This window comes from Gopherus evgoodei, chromosome 9, assembly GCF_007399415.2.
Source record: "Gopherus evgoodei ecotype Sinaloan lineage chromosome 9, rGopEvg1_v1.p, whole genome shotgun sequence".
In the NCBI taxonomy this organism is placed as follows: domain Eukaryota; kingdom Metazoa; phylum Chordata; order Testudines; family Testudinidae; genus Gopherus; species Gopherus evgoodei.
The window spans coordinates 24,153,763-24,175,078 of record NC_044330.1 but is presented as its reverse complement, the minus strand read 5'-3'; the positions used below and the strand labels follow the sequence as shown (position 1 = coordinate 24,175,078).

The 21,316-nt window shown below is 40.7% G+C and overlaps 2 protein-coding genes across 3 annotated transcripts in view; one reads left to right on the top strand and one right to left on the bottom strand.

Annotated features, from left to right (window-relative positions):
* Window positions 1-1,177: 1,177 nt before the first annotated feature.
* Window positions 1,178-8,677, bottom strand: SHOX2 (short stature homeobox 2). 2 transcript variants are annotated; one of them, XM_030575908.1, is made up of 5 exons: window positions 8,392-8,677; window positions 5,321-5,529; window positions 2,989-3,046; window positions 2,566-2,654; window positions 1,178-1,471 (listed from the first exon to the last, which is right to left on the bottom strand). In XM_030575908.1, exons 1-5 carry the CDS (start codon window positions 8,675-8,677, stop codon window positions 1,178-1,180), a joined length of 936 nt encoding a protein of 311 aa, XP_030431768.1. The 2 variants fall into 2 exon arrangements, with proteins under 2 accessions (XP_030431768.1, XP_030431769.1); XM_030575909.1 differs by having other exon boundaries at window positions 1,178-1,435.
* Window positions 8,678-11,979: 3,302 nt separating this feature from the next.
* The window catches only part of RSRC1 (arginine and serine rich coiled-coil 1), a 349,528-nt gene continuing 340,191 nt past the window's right edge, over window positions 11,980-21,316 (top strand). Inside the window, exons 1-2 of the mRNA XM_030574477.1 lie at window positions 11,980-12,119; window positions 20,596-20,792. Of these exons, the coding sequence (XP_030430337.1) occupies window positions 20,605-20,792 (188 nt within the window). The 5' untranslated portion in view covers window positions 11,980-12,119; window positions 20,596-20,604. The remainder of the gene's footprint in view (window positions 12,120-20,595; window positions 20,793-21,316) is intronic.

The window sequence follows — 21,316 nt, the reverse complement described above, 5'->3', positions numbered from 1 at the left end:
TGAATAGATACACCTTTATGAGATAAAATGTAAATGTTTGACAGTCAACTATCAATTCACAAGTTATAGCCAAAATAAACTTTGTTCGTGTGTATCAACATATTTTACATGTACCTAGTACCTATTATTGGAATTTAACATTGTGTGGTTGGGGAATTAAATACAGTTTTTGTCCGGAGGATATCAGAGAGCCTGCAAAAGAGAAATACTCCTCTGTTCTCATGCTTTCTGATCCCCCCCAGTTCAGGAGTTGTGGGGCAGCAAACAGCCAACAAAGATATGAATGAAAAAGGTAAGTGGTTGATCTCTCGATCTCTCTCCTCCCAGGTTAAAAATACCAGCCACATTTGTTTGTCTGGTTTGTTTTTCTACTAAAGATGAGGGTGCAGTGCAAGTGAATCAAAGGGACGCCATCAATGAAATACAAATACATGCAACCCGGAATTCTGCTGGAAGAAATATCCCGGACAGTTTCCCATTAGACATTCTCAGAGAAATCATTGTCTCTTTTTCTTCTTCTTTTCTTCTTCTCGCTATTTCCAGACATGGTTGTTAAACTCAAGTATCTGATGCAACGTGAAAGGAGGCCCGCCTCTCTTATCAAATTTCTTGTATTAAAGTGAACTTCGCAGAAAAAGGTCAGTTTCAAAACCTGTGAACTTCCCAGCTGCGTGTCTATTTCATCTAATTCTTTAAATAAGTATATATCTTCCTTCAGTTTCTCGTCTCTCTCTTTTTCTCCATTAAAAAAAAACTTTAAAGTTGTTTCTTTTTGTCTCCCCTCTCACATCTCGATTTCCTTTAATAATATTTATTTCTCTTCATATTTCTTAACCTATTTAAATACCTCACAGTGGTTTTGTTCCTTTCCTTTGTTTATTTTTGTTCTTTAAATTGATTTTAGAAATCTGGTCTGTCGCTTTCACACACATATACACACTCACATACACACTCTCTCTGTCTGTGTGCGCGTGTGTTTTGCTTTAATGTCTCTGTTCTTTCCAGCCTGGTTCTGTGTTTGTTTTGCATTAAGTCATAAATAGGACTCGAGGCACGGAAGTCATTAGCCTTTCGCTTGTGTTTGCCGTGATATGTTGTGTTGTGATCCTCTGGACTGTGTGATTGCAGTGCCCCAAGAGGTGGTCGTGGAGGAGGAGAGCGGAAGGTGGAGGACGAGTCACAGCCCTAAAGCAGCCGCGTGCTTTTTGGCTTTCAGTCTGAGGTCAGCGATGCTGGAGTTCTTGCTGGTGGTCTTGGCTGCCGCCGCTGCTGCCACCACCGAAGCTGCCGAGGCGGATTCCGCGGCCAGTGTGGCCAATGGCAGGCCGAAGGGCGGCGCAGGGAACATCATGTAGGGGGCGTGAGCGGCCAGGTGTGGGTGGAGGTGGTGATGTGCGTGTGCCACGGCGCTGTCCAACTGCAGCTGGGCCTGAACCTGAAAGGACAAGGGCGTCACGTTGCAATGACTATCCTAAAGGTGTAACAAGAATAAAAACAAAGCATTAACACACCTAAGCGGGGCTGGGAGTGTAGTCTGCCTGTGTGTCAGTCTGCCTGCCTGTGTCAGTCTGTCTGCCTGCCTGTGTCTGTGTGCCTGTGTCTGTGTGACAGTCTGCCTGCCTGTGTCTGTGTGACAGTGTTTGTGTGTCAGTCTGCCTACCCGTGTGACTGTCTGCCTGTGTCTGAGTGACAGTCGGCCTGTGTGATAGTCAGTCTGCCTTTGTCTATGTGACAATGAGCTTGCCTGTGTGACAGTCTGTCTGTGAGTGTGCCTTGCAGTGAATGCCTGTGTGTGAAAGGGAAGGAACTTGTGTTCTTGCCCTAGAGGTTTTTTTTTTTAATATTGTAAAAACATGTCAAAGTTACTGCTGTCTTGCCCAGCCTTTAATACAGGCTGATAACAGCAATCCAGAAGAAGTCAGGAGAGCAGCCAGTCCATTTCACATGGATGCAAACATTCATTATGAATAATAATCCCCCTAACGATTATTATTTTATTATCATTAGCCCACCGCTGGCTTGAGATGAGGGAGTGGTTTTCCCTTATTGGAGTGGAGGAGGAGGTGTGCGTGTCTGAATGGCAGTGGCGGTGTCCGGTGGGATTTGGCTCCACAGTTATGTAGTTAGCTATTGTTGCTGGTTTTCTTAATATAAAAAATAAATTCCAAACCAGTTTTACTCCCTATGCGGAGTAAAACCGGTGTGTTAGAACAGTTCTCCTTTAGAAACACTTTCATCCATCAGCTTTGCATCAGAATCGTCAAACTTTGACTGAAAGGCGTTCCCATGTAACCCTCTGAGTGCAATCTTTTCGTGCATTTTTAAAGAGCCAGATACTGCCCTTCATCCCCAGCGGAGCTTTCACTGATGAGAGAGAGTTGGGCACGCAGATCTGGGGAAGTGTGTGGCTTTTTAAAAAGTGTATTGTTCCCTCTATATAATCACGGTATAAATATTGAATAGATGCTCTAAATAGTCATTTAATATCGGAAGAAAAGACCTTATCCTAAAAAGGGGGTCACTCATTTGCACTTTATCGTTACAAGTAGGCTTTACTGTACTTGCCTGCTGAAATGGCATCCTCAAAGCGCCTACATTGACATATGGTGCAACTCTGCAAGCTTCAAATTGACTGGCTGCTCCTATAAGAACCCCTGCAATAATCAGAGAAATAAATACATAAATATCGGCTTAGCCTTACTTTGCAATAAGTGATTCTTTGAATTCCAGAAACATTTAAGTGTGCAAACTATAGGCTTTTGCTTCCAACATTTCTTTCTTTCTGCCAATACTTTGATACAAGTTTAATGTCATTTATAATCAATAGTAGGTTTGATATAATAGAGGTAGCTTTCATATTAGAACATATATCCTACAAATCTGGAGCCGTAGGTGTTTCTCAGCAGGAACTCTCCTTCTTAACTGGTATTATCGATACTGTATAATTCTTTTCCACCTAAGCCTCTTTTATGATCTCATAAAGCATACCTTTATGAAGTTGATTTTCTTGTTTTCTACATTTAGCTCTTCTGTTTTGAAACCAGACCTGAAGAAACAGAAGAAGAACCTAGATACTATAATAGAAAACTAGCATTAAAAGAGAACTCAAACAAAAGAGCACAGTTGTGTGATGTCCGAATATTTACACCGATTTTGCAAACAACTTGTTGTGTTTGTATTGGACAGCCCCGATTTACACGTTTAGAAACTAAGAGGCATCACGAAAATAATACAATATAGACAGACATTTGCAGTCCATACTAGTTCTCGATAAATTACTTTCTTAGCCCTGGTTTCATCTTTCCACATTAGAGTCCCAAATGACCTAAATCACTCCCTGATATCTAATACTAACTTGTAATAATGGGTTTAGATGTTTGCGCTGTAAGACCTGAGAAGAATGTGCTCATTAATAGCCTGTAATATTAATTAGCTTTATCTTCAAGAAAAACTAAACACCAAAGCATTTAATGACTCGCTTTTGGGGGGTAATTACTGTCATAAATGCTTCACTACAAAGAAGTTTCGAATTTCTCTGTTCCTCTGTGCAGTGGAGTGTAACACAGAAGCAGAATAATTGTATCATTATTATGATAATCTAATATGCTTCTATAGAAAAGTCTGCACATTAGGCAAGAAGATACTTATTATTGGATATAGAGCTATTGAAACACATTCAATAATAAAGTTCGACTTCCCTAAAGAGAAGGAGAGAGGGTCTTTTAAACATTTCACTTTCTAAGAGAAACCTCTGCATCTCAGAAGCCACAGCTACCAAATAATCTTTCTCCAAGCCAAAATAACCCCCCCCCCAAAATCTTTTCTTGAAGTCTTATTTTGTCAACTATAATGTGAACACCCTCCCTCCCAGCCTAGAATTTATTTTAGTCAAGCTAAATCTGCCCAACACTCATGCTCACTTCCAGTCTCTCATTTAAAAGGTGCATTCCATAAATTACAAATTAGTGGAGAAGTAAAGTAAAATATTATTGCAAAGCGTTTTCCGGAACGATGTAAAGGAAATGGGTTTAATCTATGTAAATCTCTAAAGGTTATTATGCACCCTGCGATTTGACATAATAGTAGTGTGGATTAGGTGCTACAGTGGTATTCTTTGTCGAGCAAACATCCACCAGACGAAATCATCTCCTTTAAATTTTTCATAGAGAAGTTGAGACTTTTAACGTTTGGGGTTTTTTGAAGATTTTTTCCGCATAAATAGGTGGTTGCCTCAGCGGAAAACAGAAAAGCAGAGAAGAGTACAAGGGAAGGCTCATTTGGTGAGGCTGTGATGACAAAGGCTTCTTATTATTACTTTTTTGGTTCAACGTGACCGCTCTGTTTATGCCCTTATCCTATTACAAGATGCAGGGAAACCCCATAAGAATTGTGTGCATAGTTTGGTGCAGATGGTGGCCTATAAGCACAAAGATTGAGGGGGAGTATCTGTTACAGCAGTACTTTCAAACAGCTGCAGATGTTTGGGGCCTAAACCTGCTCCATGTGTTCCATCATTTTCTCTTATTTTATTATTAGAAGGGAAATACACTGAAACGGCTACATTTGTTATCATTCCAGAAGTTACCTTCGGCTCTCCATCTAGGTAAAGCCCCAGACCGCTTGCCCTCTATTTATCGCGGGTAGGTGAAACTAACTGGAGAGCTCAAGATCTGATTTTCAAAAAGTCCAGAGAGAAGCTTGAAAGTAAAGGTCCAGGTAACTGGTTTGGCTTCTATATAAATAAAAGCGAATAAAATAGGTTGATATTTTTGTTACAGAGTATATATATATATTTTTAATAATGCTGAACAAAGCCAGTTCAGCAAAACTCGTTCACCCTTTCTGTGGCTTCCCCTGAGATTTAAGAACCACCGGTAAAAACTGACCGTAAAATTTCCTCACTTAGCAGTTGCTAATTTAGTTTATAGTCACTACATCTATAAACTTAATTGGTACATCCGCCTGGTAAACCCCGAGACAGGAGCAGACTAGGAAAAACACAGTTAACGTGAACAAAACATCCGTTGTAATTCTTACAGTCAGCCAAAAATGAAACGCTGTTTAAAATCCTTATAAGTAAGAGGCACTAAACTTAGGAGGACACAAACCATAATACAGCAGAGAGCAGTGGTTCACGTATATGCTGGGTGCAATTCGGCACAGGAGTATCTTTTCTGGCTAGGGACAGAATCTAAATGGACATTATAGAATTTGTGAGTTAAAAGGCTTTCATCAGGTACGGCAGGTCCATACGCAATGCTTCATTACAACTACATTACGCACAGAGACCCACATGTTGCAATAATCTTTTCTACCCTACCTGTACTCTGGCCTCGGACAATCCCAGCCTCTGGCTCAGCTCCTCCCGCATGAAGGCGTCCGGATAGTGTGTCTCATCGAAAAGCCTCTCCAGCTCGTTCAGCTGCTCCAGAGTGAAATTGGTCCGGCTTCTCCTCTGCTTGATTTTAGTCTGCCCTTCGTCCTCCATCACTTTCGCATCCTCTTTGCGATCCTTCAGCTCTGGGGAGACTGAGCGTGAAACAAAACAATCAGACCAACCCTTCACCGGAATTGCCAGCGCTGGCGTGGGATTTGGCCACTCAAGTTTTTATTCTTAACTTTAGGAGGAAAATGTGCGTGGCTTGAGGAAAATGAAGGCGAGGAGAGTCAATGGAAATGCTAACGATCACTTCTCAGCACAGATTATGGCCAGCCACATTTTAAAAGAATATTTGTTTTCATTCGGAATGAGATATTGGGTCAGCGCTGGGTTTCCTATTAGGATTGCTGGTCCTCTGGCAGAAAAGGCGACAACAAAATACTTTTCACGTAAAGGCCTTATTTCCAACTGTACTTAGGTTAAGGATTGACCTGTGTGGGTGAGCCAAACCAGGCCATTGATTTCCATCTACAGTTTCGAGCCCCTCAGCATAATTTCAGTAAATCATTGTAGAGTCAAACTGTGACCCTTTTAAACCATCAGAGCTGTCAAGCAATCTCTCTCTCCCTCTGCAAACTTGTTGGCTTTATTTGCGAATAATTATTTTAATCTAGATCCATCGAGGGGCACGCAGGAGACAAATAGCAGGGAAATGCCATGCCCACCAAAATATAACATTGCCCCACGCAGGAACTGAGGCCGAGTTAACAGTCGGCCCTATTAACTTCAGTATCATTTTGTGGGAACCTCTTATCAATCTTTAGAGTGGTAGCCCTGATAGTCTGTATCACCAAAAACAAGGAGGAGTCCTTGTGGCACCTTAGAGACTAACTCATTTATTTGGGTATAAGCTTTCTTTGGCTAAAACCCACTTAATCAGATGCCTGTCTGTCGCCGGACAGTGGCAAGAGAAACGCCATGTTTGAATTACCCTTGGTACAAATGTAAAGCCTCATACCATTACCTGTCATTGTTTATTGAAAATCAAAACTATAAAAATCAAGTCGCGATCTCTCGGTGAATTAGTACCTTAAATATCACAGCAACAGGTTTAAATGGTAAATCTGGCATCAGGACTGTCTCTGGATTGTTTAATGCCGTTCATGCTTTCAGCACCTCCAGTGTTTAATAAAACATACATTTGTCTTTTCTGAATTTACATATGCTGAGGGTTGCTGGTGTTTTTATTGGTATTGTTTAATTTTCTGGTGACTGGGCACTTTCAATTAGCTACGCATATAAATTAAAATATCACTGAGTGAAGCTATTTGTATAGTTCATTAATATTTGCAGGGCTTCCTAAAAACCAGTTGTGTCTGTAACTGTACTTCTTCCGAATCCCTGCTTCCTGCTGCAGTGCTTTGGGATGGGGTTTTATTTGCGCATCTGAAGTCCAGGATTTGTTTGCTGCGTTCGCAGCTCTTTATAACCCTATGATCACTATCAGAATTTGTTTATAAAATCATTTCCGGAAGATGTTCTCAATCGAGTTCCGATCTGGAGAGAAATACTTCTTTGAACAAAAGGTCTGAAATAAACAGTCCCTAGATATTACATCCTCATTTTAAAACCAAAAGCAGCCATTCAAATGTTGCTGACATCTATAGTGCTCTTTGAATAAGCAAACGGGATGTCATTTGTGCGTTTTATAACATTATTTTCTTCACTCAGTCTCTGTCTCTGCATATATACATACACATATAGGCAGACAGATAAAGCCAAACAGAAAGTGTAAGAAAAGGGACGCCTGGTATAACACATGCTTGCATTGTAACTATTAGGGTTTTTTTAAAAACAAATGTTCATTGTATATATAATAATATATATATACACACACACACCCCTAGCATTTATATCCAGCTATGCAATTGGCTATCTTTTAAAATAAATGTATGACATTGTATAAAACATTCCTATTTAATGTCACTTGTTTTAATGCGTGTTTTAAAAATCTAACATGAAAATATATCCTTATCAATATCTGGTCAATAATGTATAAACATTAAATATACTTGATATAGATACAGCATTTCAAACTTTCAACTATACTATGGGGATTTTTCACCTTTTTAAATATAAATGGATTAATATATGTAAAGTAGCTTTGGTTCCTACCACAATAACTTCCCGTTATGTTCTAATCAAGAACAGATCATGTTATAAACAAGTTAATTGCATGCTTAAATATTTTAATCTAAACTTCTAGGCATGCCACATTTTCCTTAATTGGAAAAACATGGAAAGACACCCATTAATATATATCAGACTCTCCAAATTAATGGTATTATTGTTTAAACCCCTGGAATCGTTAATGTGACAGTCAAGTTTAAATCTACCACATTGTCTTATGCAAATACGACATATATTAATATGTACTGCAAAATGTAATTAGTTTTAGCATTGCAGCCTACTAACCTATAAGCCTGAACAAGTAACCCGATTGTATGGTGTGATTTACACACTTATTGCTGGAGAAAACATAACAAAAGTTCATTGAAGAATAAAGCCTGATACAGTCACCGTCAGCCTAGTCTCAAGCAACCGCCAATGGCTCAAGTGAAGGACAGAGATAGGAAAAAAAGCTGTTTCTATAATCGCAAAAGTCCTCTACGGAATTGCTCTTTGCAAAATCTAAACATTGGGTTGTTCGTTCCCACCAGGACGGAGGCTACAGCGCTGAGCCCTGGTCAGGGAGGACACACTCATTCTCCTGTAACTTTCACCCCCGCTGCGGAGCCCGGTGCCCAGGCCAGGCAAGCGCCTGCAGGACTGAGAGCTACATTTGGGGTTCTTTGAGTACAAACTGAGGGAAAACAAAACCTCCCCCCCACTCCCGTTTCTCCCCCAAACAACCGCCTGGTTGTTGAACTCAGTCCCTTAGCCTGGCCCACGATACCGGGGGGATCGGTGGGAGAGAAGGGGGCCGCGGGGTGCATGGGGTTTGCCTTTACCCTCGCTGAGTTTGGGAGTGCCCGTGTCCCTGGCTCTCTCGGCGGTGCCCATGTCCAGCTCTCTGACTGGAGACCGCGCTCCGCCTCCTCCGCCGCCGCCGCCTACTCCTCCTGCTCGGACCGCGGGGCTGCTCACGTCTTCCCGGCTGGGCTCGCTAGAGCCGCCTGACTCCTTGCCTCCTCTGACAGGTCCACTCTCCAAAACCTCCCTGTATGTGATCAGTTCCTTTTTCTCTTTCACTTTCTGATCAAACGACTTGGAGACAAAAGCTGTAAGTTCTTCCATCGCCGATTCTCAGGGCTCCTTCCCCTTGTTTCTTCCTCTTACTGTTCCAAACCCCCCAATAACACATCAATGGAGTGGGAAGGGGAGGGGGGCAGCTGCAATGGGGCTGGAGTTAAATGGGAGCTGATGTTTCCCAACTGAAGCGATCTTGTTAAATGTTAAGATCTTTGACAATTCTTCCTGCTAAGAGTTCAGATCTGATAGTGATGTTGCTATTGAAGTCGCACTATTTATACTTTGCAAAGCCTGCCCCTTGTTCTGTGCAAATTACCTCCCCTTGGAACTATGAATGAACCCGCTTCTGCTGTATCAGTCCAGCACCACCAAGGAGAAAGAGCGAGACAGAAAGATAGCTAGTCCTCCAGGTTTCAGATCGTTGTGGCCAGGGGTTGCTCTCGGCCATTAATCCAGGATTGACAAGAATCCCTAATTAATTTAATTAGGCGTGGATCTTGCGCTAGTGTCCTGAGTTAGTTAAACACAGGGGAGATGGGCAGGATCTGCAGGGGAGTGGCCAAAATGAAAAATGACAAGTCTGCTTGGAGAGAGGACAAGGAATGGGGGAGCGCTTCCTACAAATGTCGTGTATACACAGCACACACTACTAGTCATGCAGGTAATACTGTCCGAGGGAAGAAACAGCTCTGCCAAGAGATTAGTGCTGTTTTGGTCGGTTACAATTAACGAGAGACAGAGAGAGGGAGAGGTGCGTGTTAATTTCAAAGGTTGTGCGGTTGGTTTGTCAAGATATTTCCCCAGCAGATGTTTACTGACACGCCAAATTTAAAAGTGTGTCTGAGTAGCTGGAACGGGTGATACGCAATGTACGTTATTGTACCCACGAAATAATCTTGCCCCATGCTGTTTCTTTGTGTTACGTTATTATTACATTTGCGTCAACAAACCTCAGAGGAACACAGTGACTTTTGGGTTAAGAATACGATGCTTTTGTTCTAAAATTGTTTGCAGTTCGAATATATTTTATTTATCCCACAGGACTGAGAAGAGATACATACATACAGTTACTTTTACAGGTTTTGTTTTAGTAATGAAGTCAACACTGAAAATAGACATATTTTGGGAAAACTCTCCAGGATAGTAAATTTTGCTAATATTAGTTCATTTTTGAAGACAGTTTTTCATAATATGTGAAGAAATACTATATTTAGTGGGTTTTTTTCATTATTTGTGTAAAGCAAATGGAAATGTGCAAGTTACAGGGTACTTGATAATTCTATGTCAACATTAACACGTTAGGTGACAGGAAAGCTTGAAAAGTTCGTCCTAAAATAGTATCAGAAACATACAAAATAAAAAAAAATGTAGTTAAGAATGACAAATGCAACCCCGTCATTTACATTTGTATATGCCAAATAGAAGAATCAGATTAGACCGTATTGCAGTTTTTATTGCTAATACTGCTTTGCTGTTGTTTAAATCCTATTTAGATAGTAATTTCATTGACAGGCTATTTAGGATGCAGCTATTTTACACTTTTAGTAGAGTTCTAATAAATTATTCAAAATTGTTTAACTCTTGCTTTTGTATTGATTTTTCATTTGACCTCTTGAAAGAGGACTTTACATAAAGGAGCGTTTATTTACTATAATAGGTACAGTATTTAATTAAATTAGCATTTATCAGATCCAGTTATGTGTGTATTAGATACAGTAGGCAATAAATTACTTTTACTAAGTTTTAGCATTTAGAAGACAAAACTAATCAAGACATCATTTTGCCTATTGAAATACGGAGTACTTTTAGTTTAGTCTGGTCAGACTGACAGTTTTGATATTGTAAAGTACTGGTCTTCAAAGGAGCAAAGGAAACATCAGTATGTTTTATCGATTTTTTAGATTGTTTGGGAAGATTGTTATCACTGGCCCAATTAAATGAATTCACAATTATTCTGAAGTACAGAAATATGACAAGAGATTACTGTTAAAATAATAAAGTGAACTGAAAAGAGAGTACGTTCAAAATACTGAACTTTAGATGTTAATCCGTGGGACCACATTTCTTTTTGTTTCACACAGTTTATTCCACTTCCCGCCGTGGCAACACAGATTCTAATTCATACATATAAAACTGAAGTAAAACTAAGAAGATTTTAATTACCAAACAGTCTCAAAACTTAAAAGTGAAATGTGTCAACTATTCGGTCTACAACATGCAACTTGTGTTTTTGGAAATAATGTGGACAAATCAAAATTGTCTTTACATGAATGTATGCTTGAAGAGTTAATTTAAAACGTTACATGTTTGATCAGGAATTTTGAGTTGATTTTTAGCATTATAAGCAAGCTAAGCAAATATTAAACTGCTATGCAAATATTTAAATTATTACAAAAACTATTCGCATAGAAAGCGTTTGCCTCCCTTATTCTTCCAAAATATGTGTACTCAGTGTGTTCTGTATTCTTTCTGTGGGGCAGAAAACACTGAAAAAAGAAAAAAAATCCGTATTTTTTTATAATATAGCCAAAGTCTGCAATTCTCCCCCGCCATCTAATACAGTTTAAAAAAAGTTAAGTAGGGGATCATTTGAAACACATTTCCCTTATAAATTGGAGACTTGGGCATCTTTTTAACAGGACTAATTAACTGAACTGTTTTATTTAATCTCAGCTGTCTGCGAATAACTGAAGATCGTGTATAGCAGGCAGTTTTAAAACTCAGCTCCCTCTCCCACTTACCCACCACCCAGAAGCTCACAGCGGCTACTTTACTCCACCACTTCAAGTGATTTGCCTTTATGGCAGAGGGGAAATGGATCTCTCTGCCAGGGGAAAAATATGTCAATGTAGTATGTATTCCAGGAAATACTGAGCCTCTTTAATTACTTTTGGCTTAAATGAAAAACTATAAATTTTATTTCTCCCCCCATCCTCCTTCCAACAGCCCCCTTATACTCCTCCCTCAAACGCCACGAGTCAAAATAGTCTCTTAAATGAAAAACTAATTTGCACCCAACCTCAGAAGCCCATAACCAGCTCCAGAGGAAGGAGAAACGCAGCGTTTTAAAGGAATTTGCAAATAAATCATTGCGATTTTAATCATAGTGCACCCATAGAGACAGAGCCCAGTGATTTATTCCAGCATTTTTGGCTAAAGAAGGGACATTAATTTTACCACTTTAAGCTGCATCTTAAAGAGCCCGCACAGGCCCAGTGAACATTAATTAATTTGTTTGTATGATTATTATTAGGATGATCATTGCCATCCTCAGTGGGGAGAAGTGCAGAAGCTTTAATCGATGTCTTCTGCATTCCCTAGCCCTGCTGCCCGCCTGGCTGAATGGATGAGCTCCGGGATGGCTTGGCCCTGCCTGGCTGCCGCACCAGGAAGGCGCTGAGCTCAAACCAGGGAGCCGCGCCGAGCCGGCGGCCCTAGACTCGGCCTCTTCCGGGCTCTCGCTCGCTGGGCCGGAGGCGGGATTCAGGTAACGTGGCTGGGTCGGGGCCGCCTCGTCGCCGCTCTCTGGGTCGGCGGTGCCGGGGGCAGGTGCTTCTATGGTGACTCAGGGGAAGCGCCGGGCTCCGCGGCCTGGTCCCTGCCGGCTGGGGGACGGGGCCGACCTGCCCCGGCACCCAGGGCTGCCAGGCCCCTTGCTCCGCGAGCCCCCACCCCCGCCGCGGGGAAGCGAGGCCAGCACCAGTCACCCGCCCCTGAGGGAGGCCCCCATGCCTCAGCCCCTCCCCCCACCAGGGGAAGCGAGGCCAGCACTAGTCACTCACTCGCCTCCTTTATGGAGACTCCTGGCGATTTTCAGTGGGCCCTTAAGCAGGGATGCAGGAACAATTTGTGCAGTGGGCGGTGCTGAGAGCCATTGAACCCAACTGTAAACCCTGTTTGTAATGGAATCTATTTCAAGCCAGGGGTGTGGGGCACCCCCAGCACCCCAGTTCCAGCGCCTATGTTCTTAAGTGGAAGCAGGGCATCCTCCGCATCTTTTGCCCCTACTTACGTCCCAGTAAATGGGATAATTTTTTTTTAGGGAAATAGGGCCTGCTCCTGTTGTATCCTGCTGTAAAGTGCTCCCCTATTTTGTCTACATTTTGCTGGCAGCATTTATCTTCTTATCTTTTGATCAGACCACATCAACTACCCTTGAATATTTCCTTTACTCCCACATTAGTTCATGTTGATCCATTTTGGTTCACATCAGGGGTGGCCAAGCTGAGCCTGAGAAGGAGCCAGAATGTACCAATGTATATTGCCAAAGAGCCACAGTAATACGTCAGCAGTCCCCCATCAGCTCCTCCCCTCTTCCCAGTGCCTCCCACCCACCGGCAGCCTCCCCAATCAGCGCCTCCCTCCTGATCAGTTGTTTCGTGGCATACAGGAGGCTGGGGGCGTGGTGGTGAGGGCACAGAAGGTTCAGAGGAGGGGGTGGGAAGGGTTGGAGTGAGGGCAGGGCCTGTGGCAGAGCAAAGGGTTGAGCAGTGAGCACCCCCGGCACACTGGAAAGTTGGCACCTGTAGCTCCATCCCTGGAGTTGGTTCCTATACAAGGAGCTGCATATTAACTTCTAAAGAGCCGCATGTGGCTCCAGAGCTACAGGTTGGCTACCCTGGTCCACATCATCAAGTTGAAAGGGACACGTCAATTTAAAGATTACACTTTTGACTGAAATTTTTATTTTACTTATTACTGTTACAGGAAATGTCTTAAATCAATATAAATGAAATAAATTAGAATATGTTCTCTATTTTTTCCTGTTTGTACATTTGGCTGCACTTAGCGTATTGTCAGTTTTGCTGCTTCCTCTGTGTAGTTGGTTAGTTTCCCTTCTTTTTTGTGTGGGTTTTTTACGGTGTCATCAGGGGAGAGGGAAATAGTTGGACCAACATATTCAAAAGCAGCCTCTGATTTTATTTTTGAATTCCTCAGTTGTTGGATGTACAATTTGTGAAAAATCTGTGTCAAGGTGTCTCAAGTGCTAAGCTTCCATGGCTCTATTCGAGTTCAGACATGTAGATACTGTTGTTGAATGTTACATATAGTGGGTGCTCTTCCTCCCCAGGAATTTCATTACTATTATTAAACAGCTCTAGCTTCTTTGCATATATCCTGCTCTCATTGACATCAGTGGCATAATTCTCATTTTCTTAATTGAAAGTGGGATAAGACCCTTTAAATGACTTGAGATACCTGGTATAGAAAAGACAATTTATAGCTACATTCTGTTTCCTTTTATTATTCTGTTTCCATCCATATTGTGTGCTGTGGCTAATACTACACATCTTGTGTTTTACATATTTTAATTCTCTGTTCAAATTAGGTGCTTTTATGGATGTTATTTACATCTTCCAGCTATGGAAAAATATTTTGGAATACACTAGCTGTCTAGTAAGATGGTGGATAGCTAACATTAAAATAAATAAGTTTCCATATTAAGTGTACTTGTAGAACTTTTATACTAGGTCAGCACAGTAGCACAGAGAATTTTGGTGTATTATCTGATGAGTAAACAAGGTATGTGGCGTTACTTTAGGAAGTCCCATAAGAAATAATAGAAGTTGCAGTCTGAGATTGAGATGAATGAAAGTAACCTGTAACTTTAATGTGAAACTAGTTATTTTTTCACAATCTAAATCAGCGGGCAGGCCCAATCAAAGTGGTAAAGTTATTGAAACAAATGTAGATTACCTAGGACCTTCCAAGGTAAGGCAATATGCAGTAATTATTATGTGTGTCTTTAATATCTTGAAATAACTGGTTTGCAATATGGAAAAACAGGCTTTATAATGAATTTTATGTAATTGACAGTAGTACTGACTGAAGCATTTTGTAGAGGCAGATTACCTGGGCCGTAGGGCACTGGATGGGCACTCAGGAGTTCAATTCCAGGCTGTGCCATTGATCTGCTGGGTGACCTTGGGCGTCTTTGCTGAGATTGCCAGTTATGGTGGCTGTGTTGGTATTTATGGTGTAGGTGCTTGTCTGGTAGTAATGTGGAAAGTGGATTGAGACCACCAGCACAGTTTACATTGATTGTTAATCATATAATGGCAAAAGTGGTCCAGATTGTTGCCTCCTGTGTTTCTCTCCTTACGAACAGTTTTATGAGGTTCACTTCAAATTTTTTTTTTAAATGAAATCTTTGCCCTCTGAGTAGTTTTTGCAGGCTGTGGACAGGGAGAAGTCTCCAAATGCTACAGATTAAGTGGATTAATGTAAAAGGACACACTCAGATCTTTAGACATAGGAGCTGTCTGGCACGGGCCTCTGTCCGACTTTTTGTGACTGTCTTGTCTTCTGTCAGCACTGCTCCAACAGGAGGCATACTGTCATTCTTTGAGTCCCTCTGTGAATGCTCATTTTCAGCAAGAGGAGTGATTTGTCAGGAATTCAGTCTTTGAAGCAGAATTTATTCCATGCAGAAATCCAAGCGTTGATGGGGAACACTGCTGCAGTGAGTGGCTAGAGTCAGCTAGGAGATTGGAAGTGGTGGGACAGGTTGGGACTTGGATGAGGAGTCTGAAGGGGTGAGATTGGGAGTGGGATGAGAAGTTTGAGGAGTGCATACTGGGCAGGCTAGTAGACTGGGCCTGGGATTAGACAGGGAAGAGACAGGATTGGTACCAGGGACAGGTTAGAGGAGACAGGGCAGAAGGGGTCAAGCCTGGGGCAAATGGGCAGAAGTCTGTGCCAGCTAGAACACTCTCCTTCCCAGACACTGGAATGGAACCCAAAGTTCTTGAGTCTCCTCATTCCTCTGCTGTGAGCAAATATCTGTGAAACCCACTGGCAAAGTGTGTGTCTCATCATCCTCTATATGGAGCAGTAGAGGGGGATGAAATCTACTACTGCTAACAGTTACTTCATTAGCTCAAGTGACAGAGGTCTGTGCAGTGGATTTAATCAAAGGCTTTATTCCTCCTGATGAGTGGTGTGGATATCAATATGGTGTCAAATTTCATTTGGTGTCTAAGAAGTCAGTGGACACTGTCCCGAGGAATTCTTTCTGGAAGTGTGAACAGACCAGCGGCTGGACGTAGGCCCCACAATTGCAGAGCATGCCCCTGTACAGCTTCCTCCTCCTGGAGTGACGGATGGTCATGTTGGCCAATGTCAGGAAGAGTTTGGGGAGGAGGTCTTGTGGCTGAGGGGCCACGGATGGGTGTGCCAGGATCAGGGTGTGCAGCCAGAGACTCATTAAGAGATTCTGGAGAAGTTAGAAGAGGGGCTGTGGCCTGATGCGCTCTGTGTAGATGTGTGTCAGGGTCTCCATCATGTCCCAGAAAGTACAGGTGTAGGGAAATTCATGAACTGTGCTAGGTTCACACCTGTGTCTATGGCTTTTGTGAAGGAGCCTTGGAAGATGTGTGGTGAATAAGGCAGGGACTGCAGGAAGAGAGAAGATGATTTTGCAGTGAAGGCAGTAGAAATCTGCCCTGGAGAACTGGATTCTATCCCTTCCTGTGCCACAGAGTTCCTGTATGATGCTTAGGGAAGTCACTTAAACCACTTTTCTCAGGTGGTCACTAATTATGTTCCTCATATTTTGGATGCCTTACTTAAGACATTGGGGTCTGATTTGTACAAGTGTTTAACGCTCACAGCTACTACTGATGTCAAGAGGAGCTGTGCTTTGAACATATGATGCGGTATGTAATGCTAAGTACTCTGAAGAAGGGTCCTTTGGTGTCTCAAATTGGGCACCCAGAATTAACGGATACTTCTGACCTCAATCTCTGTGGGGATAATTCTCTCTCATCTTGCAGAAATGTTTGTGAAGCACTTGGATATTATAATCATGAGTGCTATAGAAAAGCCTATGAGGAAATTATTAATTATGCCTTCAGAGCAGGTTTTGAATAATAATGTGCAGTAAATAAGGTATGGTGCCACCCATTGTAAAGCATTTTTAACGGAATCGAAGAGTATATCTTGGTTAGATTTTTAGCTTGCTCAGGAAAATTTATTTTTCCTCCAAAAATGTTAGTGGGAAACTACATAATTGATTTTACGAATTAATAGTGTTGCCAGTTGTTTATGTAGTCTGCTTCATTAGCTTGATATACGTCTAGATGCAATTTTAGGTTTTTAATAAAAAAGTGCATTTTTAAAAAAAAGTGAATCAGGGGATGATGTATATGTTGAAGTGTAATATCATGAGTCAGAACAATATACATATCAAGTAGTGAATATCTCATTAGAAATGAGTCTCTTGTATTCAGTGCTTCCCTGTGCTATATTTCCTTAATCTTGCTGTCATGAACTTTTAATCTACAGAATTGTAAATGAAGTAATGTTTGTTTAAATGAGATAAAAATTGGATCCTAAAATATTGCTTCAGTACTTATTTTGAACTTACTCAAGAAGTCAAATTCAGTATGGAATAAATTGCTTTAATAATTCACTCAAAGTAGCACTTTTTACTTCAGAAATTGCCACATAAAGGTATTTTGGCAGTATGAGGTGCTGTTGTTTTTTGGTGGGTACTTACCGTTGGAAACTGCATGTGTTTCAAAAGTGACTTGCTAAGAGTGAGCTGACTAAAGGTTTAGTCCTGCAATGTGTTGAAGATTGAAGCCACTGGTAGTTGCTGAGCACCTTGCAGGATTTGGCTCTTAGACTTTTAGTACTTGCAGGTCCATTACAGATATTTCAGAAATTGGTAGCTCCCCACAACCAAATACTGTTTCTTTTTCTGACTCAGGGCATGACATGCAAGAGTCAGAACGCGACATGCAAGAGGGACACTAGGGTTTGGATGGTATTGCAACTTCAGCCAACTACATACAGTCTGTTTTAATTGTATAATCCTGTCTAATCCCATTTAAATAAACTATAATTTGAAAATATGGATTTTTTTGGTCATGTTCAGACATGGCCTAAGATCTTAGTGAGAAGAATGGGCCTGTTTTGAACTGCATAGTTGTGCAATGTGTGGCTAAATTTCTGATAGTACTCTATAAAAAAGTCATCTTCCAGGTGTAAATTACTTCTAAATTTAGTTTTCACAGAAATCATTGCTGAAAGCCCAGACTCTCAGCAAATGGAAGCAGCAATTTCATATCTTTATCACTAAGTTCCTTGTACTCCCCGTTAACAGAAATCTGCAAATTACTGGTTTGTTAGATTTGAAAACTTGGTCTTCAGTGTATGATCATTTGAAGATTCGAAGAGATTTTTATGAGCTGAGATACTTAAGCTTGGAATAGAATCAACTCTTGTTAAGAATGAGGTTCAAATCCAATCGGTATCTGGAGATTCATGTTCAGCTCCAGGAAAGTATTCATCAAAATAGGAGTACAATCCAGACAAATGAATGAGTATTTTGTTTTTAACAGCATTTTGGTAACTTTCATTCTGTTCTTTTAAAAAGTCTAACTCTAGAAACGTCTTGCCTAGGCAGCAGCAGCATAAGATGCAAAGCCATAGATAAGACACAGGTGATTTTTAAACCTAGTTTAATAGTCTATTAATTAGGGGTGTGGAAACCCCCAAACCAGCATATAGATTCAGTTTTCTTCCCAAACACTCATGGCTTCACCCAGGAGTCACAACTCATGGTTTGGGAAGCACTGCTTTAAATGACCGTAATTGAGAAGTTCCTTTTGGTTCCATTTTTCTGCTCCTTTACTGTAGACAGGGTTATGCCCTTTAGGTGATTGAAAGGAGCGAGGAGGGGCAAAGGCTGGGTGCCAGGAACAAACTAGTGGAATGCAAAGGGCAATACTAGGAAAATTAGGACCTGCAAATCTTCCCGATTGGTTAAAGTTAGATTAGCGGTTCTCAAACTTTAGCAACCTGTGAACCCTTTTCACTAAAATGTCAAGTCTTGCGAACCCCCTCCTAAAAATGAATATTTCCAGGGGTTTTCTCCTTTACCTGATGCAATGATCTTGGAAATATAAAATTTTGTTCTTTATGACATGCTTATTACACACTATTTATTATTATTTATCATTACAGTATTTTTATTACATTATGAAAATGGCAACACTCTTCCAAGGTCTCACTTTTGTAGCTTGTATCACTTTGAATAAGCCTGTTATAAGACAAGGCTCCAATGTTTCATCAAGGAGAATCAGATGTGAAACAGCATGAGGGTATTTAAGAAGCCAACTCAAAGAGTTCCTCCTACACAAGCATTCAGATCTTGAGCCGTCCAGGCAAACAATGCACATTACAACAAAGCTTAAACTTCTTCATAATAATTTTAAAAATAATACTAGCTGCCTATTTTTAATTTTAAAAACAGCAAAAAATATTCACTTCCCTTTCCATGTTTTATAAGGAGTCTTGAAGTTTACATCTCCTCAGTGTGATATATACGTGCTTTGATCTGCTTAGCTCTTGGAAGTCCTGGGGCTCCATGCTGCTGGCCCCGTGCTGCCCAGAGTTCCTGGGGACAGCTCTGTCCGCCATTAGGGATTTTTTTCCCGAGAACCCCCTGAAACATTTTGTGAACCCCTTGGGGTTCCTGAACCCCAGTTTGGGAACCACTGGGTTAGATGATATTGTGGTTAAAAATGCTTCAGCCCTTTCTACTCTACAGCTTCCACCATTGCTATTAATGGAGAATTATGGATCCCAATTTCCTAACGTAGATGTAGCTAGAGAGCCCCTAAATAATTGCACATTCTTGGGAAGAAGGCTGGGGGGAGGGATAGCTCAGTGGTTTGAGCATTGGCCTGCTAGATCCAGGGTTGTGAGTTCAGTCCTTGAGGGGGCCACCTAGGGATCTGGGGCAAAATCAGTACTTGGTCCTGCTAGTGAAGGCAGGGGGCTGGGTTCAATGACCTTTCAAGGTCCCTTCCAGTTCTAGGAGATTGGTATATCTCCATTTATTACCTATATTAAGTGCCAGTTGTCTGAGGGGGGAATTCTTAGTATATTGAGTGGGTGGGAATGGTGATACTGGAACAAAAAAGGATTTAAAGCATTATCCGTTTTTACAGCCTGAAAAATTCTATAGGCATAATATTTCTTTAATTATGATGTGACAGCAATAAAAATGGGTTTCTTATGAGTTCCAAACAAAGAAAAGAGGATTGTCTCCCCAGCAGTTAAATGAATGGCAATTTTTTACAGCCTTAGCCAAATGTATAAATGTGAAACTTTATCCAAGTAAACACCTTGGGGATCAAGAAACATGTCTAAAGTTTAATATTTATAGCTCTGGTTTTAGAGTAAAACCATTTAAAGTTGTGTGGTTTTGAAGTGAACACCTCAATCAGCCTAACTATAAAAGAGCTTCCATCCTCTGATAATATAACCTATTGTTTCTAGAGGAACTTCCTTTTCATATTTTTCATTGACAATAGGAATGCTAGTGACTCGAATATACAGTCAACAAATATTTACATGAACAGTAATTACATTACTAGAAATCGATAGGCTAGCGTTATTCAGATCATAAAGTTTGCATTACTATATCCTCCTTTGCACAATTGTAAATTAAACAAGTAAACAATTATACAGTGTTAGCTAAGAATGTTCTTCAAACGAGGTCTCTGATTTTAGAGATGTACGTGTATGTATCCTAACACCGTATACCCTAACACAGTGGGTACTGAAAAACTAGTATCAGAGTACAACAGAAAATGACTAGAAACATATTAAAGATCTGGTGTAGAAACCAATTTTTACCATAATCCCAGTCAAAAAGTTAATTGGCTTGTAAAGGTACTTTGCAGTTTGTAACAAATTTAATACCATAATATGTTTTAAATCTAAAATGCTGATAAAATAACTCATTTTAATCTGTTGATTTACAAACATAAGACTGCTGATCTCTCTTGTGGAAAATGGCTATGCAACTAGGAACTTAAAGGGGTAGGTTTTTTCCATTCTCTGGCTGCCCATCACCACCATGTAGTAACTTGTACAAGCTACAGTATTATAAAAATAAATGCACACTGCAGTCTGAATTTTATAACTTTTTTCCTGTTTTTAAATAGCTTGTAAAAATGGGACGTCGTTCCTCAGATACTGAAGAAGAAAACAGAAACAAAAGAAAAAAGAAACACCGTAGACGTTCATCTTCAAGTAGTTCTTCAGACAGTAGAACATACAGCCGTAAGAAATCAGGACGGAAGTCAAGGTCAAGATCACGGTCTCGAGATCTCCAGTCCCGTTCACATTCTTATGAAAAAAGGTGAATTTATAATACTTCACTTGGTGTTACTTTTGTCTGTAGGTGGGGCAGCTTCAGTTATGCAGCAAGGCTAAGAATATTTGGATACAGTGCATGTTCTGGGTAATTGTCATGCAAAATCTGTCAAACATCTGTTTTGGGCTTTCGTAGCAAAATTATCTGAGTCTTGCATGATACTGTTGTTTTTCTGCTTAGTTACAAACATTCACAGCAGTGATGTTTGTAACTAAGTTTAAAGTAACTTTTCTGTTTAAACGAACACCTGCCATCAGACCGCATCAGAATTTTAAACTCTGAATTTGGATTTTTTTTTTTTTTTGAGAAAGAGAGGTCTAATAGTTCATGCACTGATTTCAGCATAAGTAATTTCATTCAGCCAGTCATACACAACTATGTGAATCTAACCATCCACGAGCATGATGGAGGAAAGTAGACTTTTAAAATGGCAAGGTTTGAGTGAATTTTTCAATTAATATTTACACTTATTTTAAAGGTTAGTTTTCTGCTATAATTTTTATCCTTTT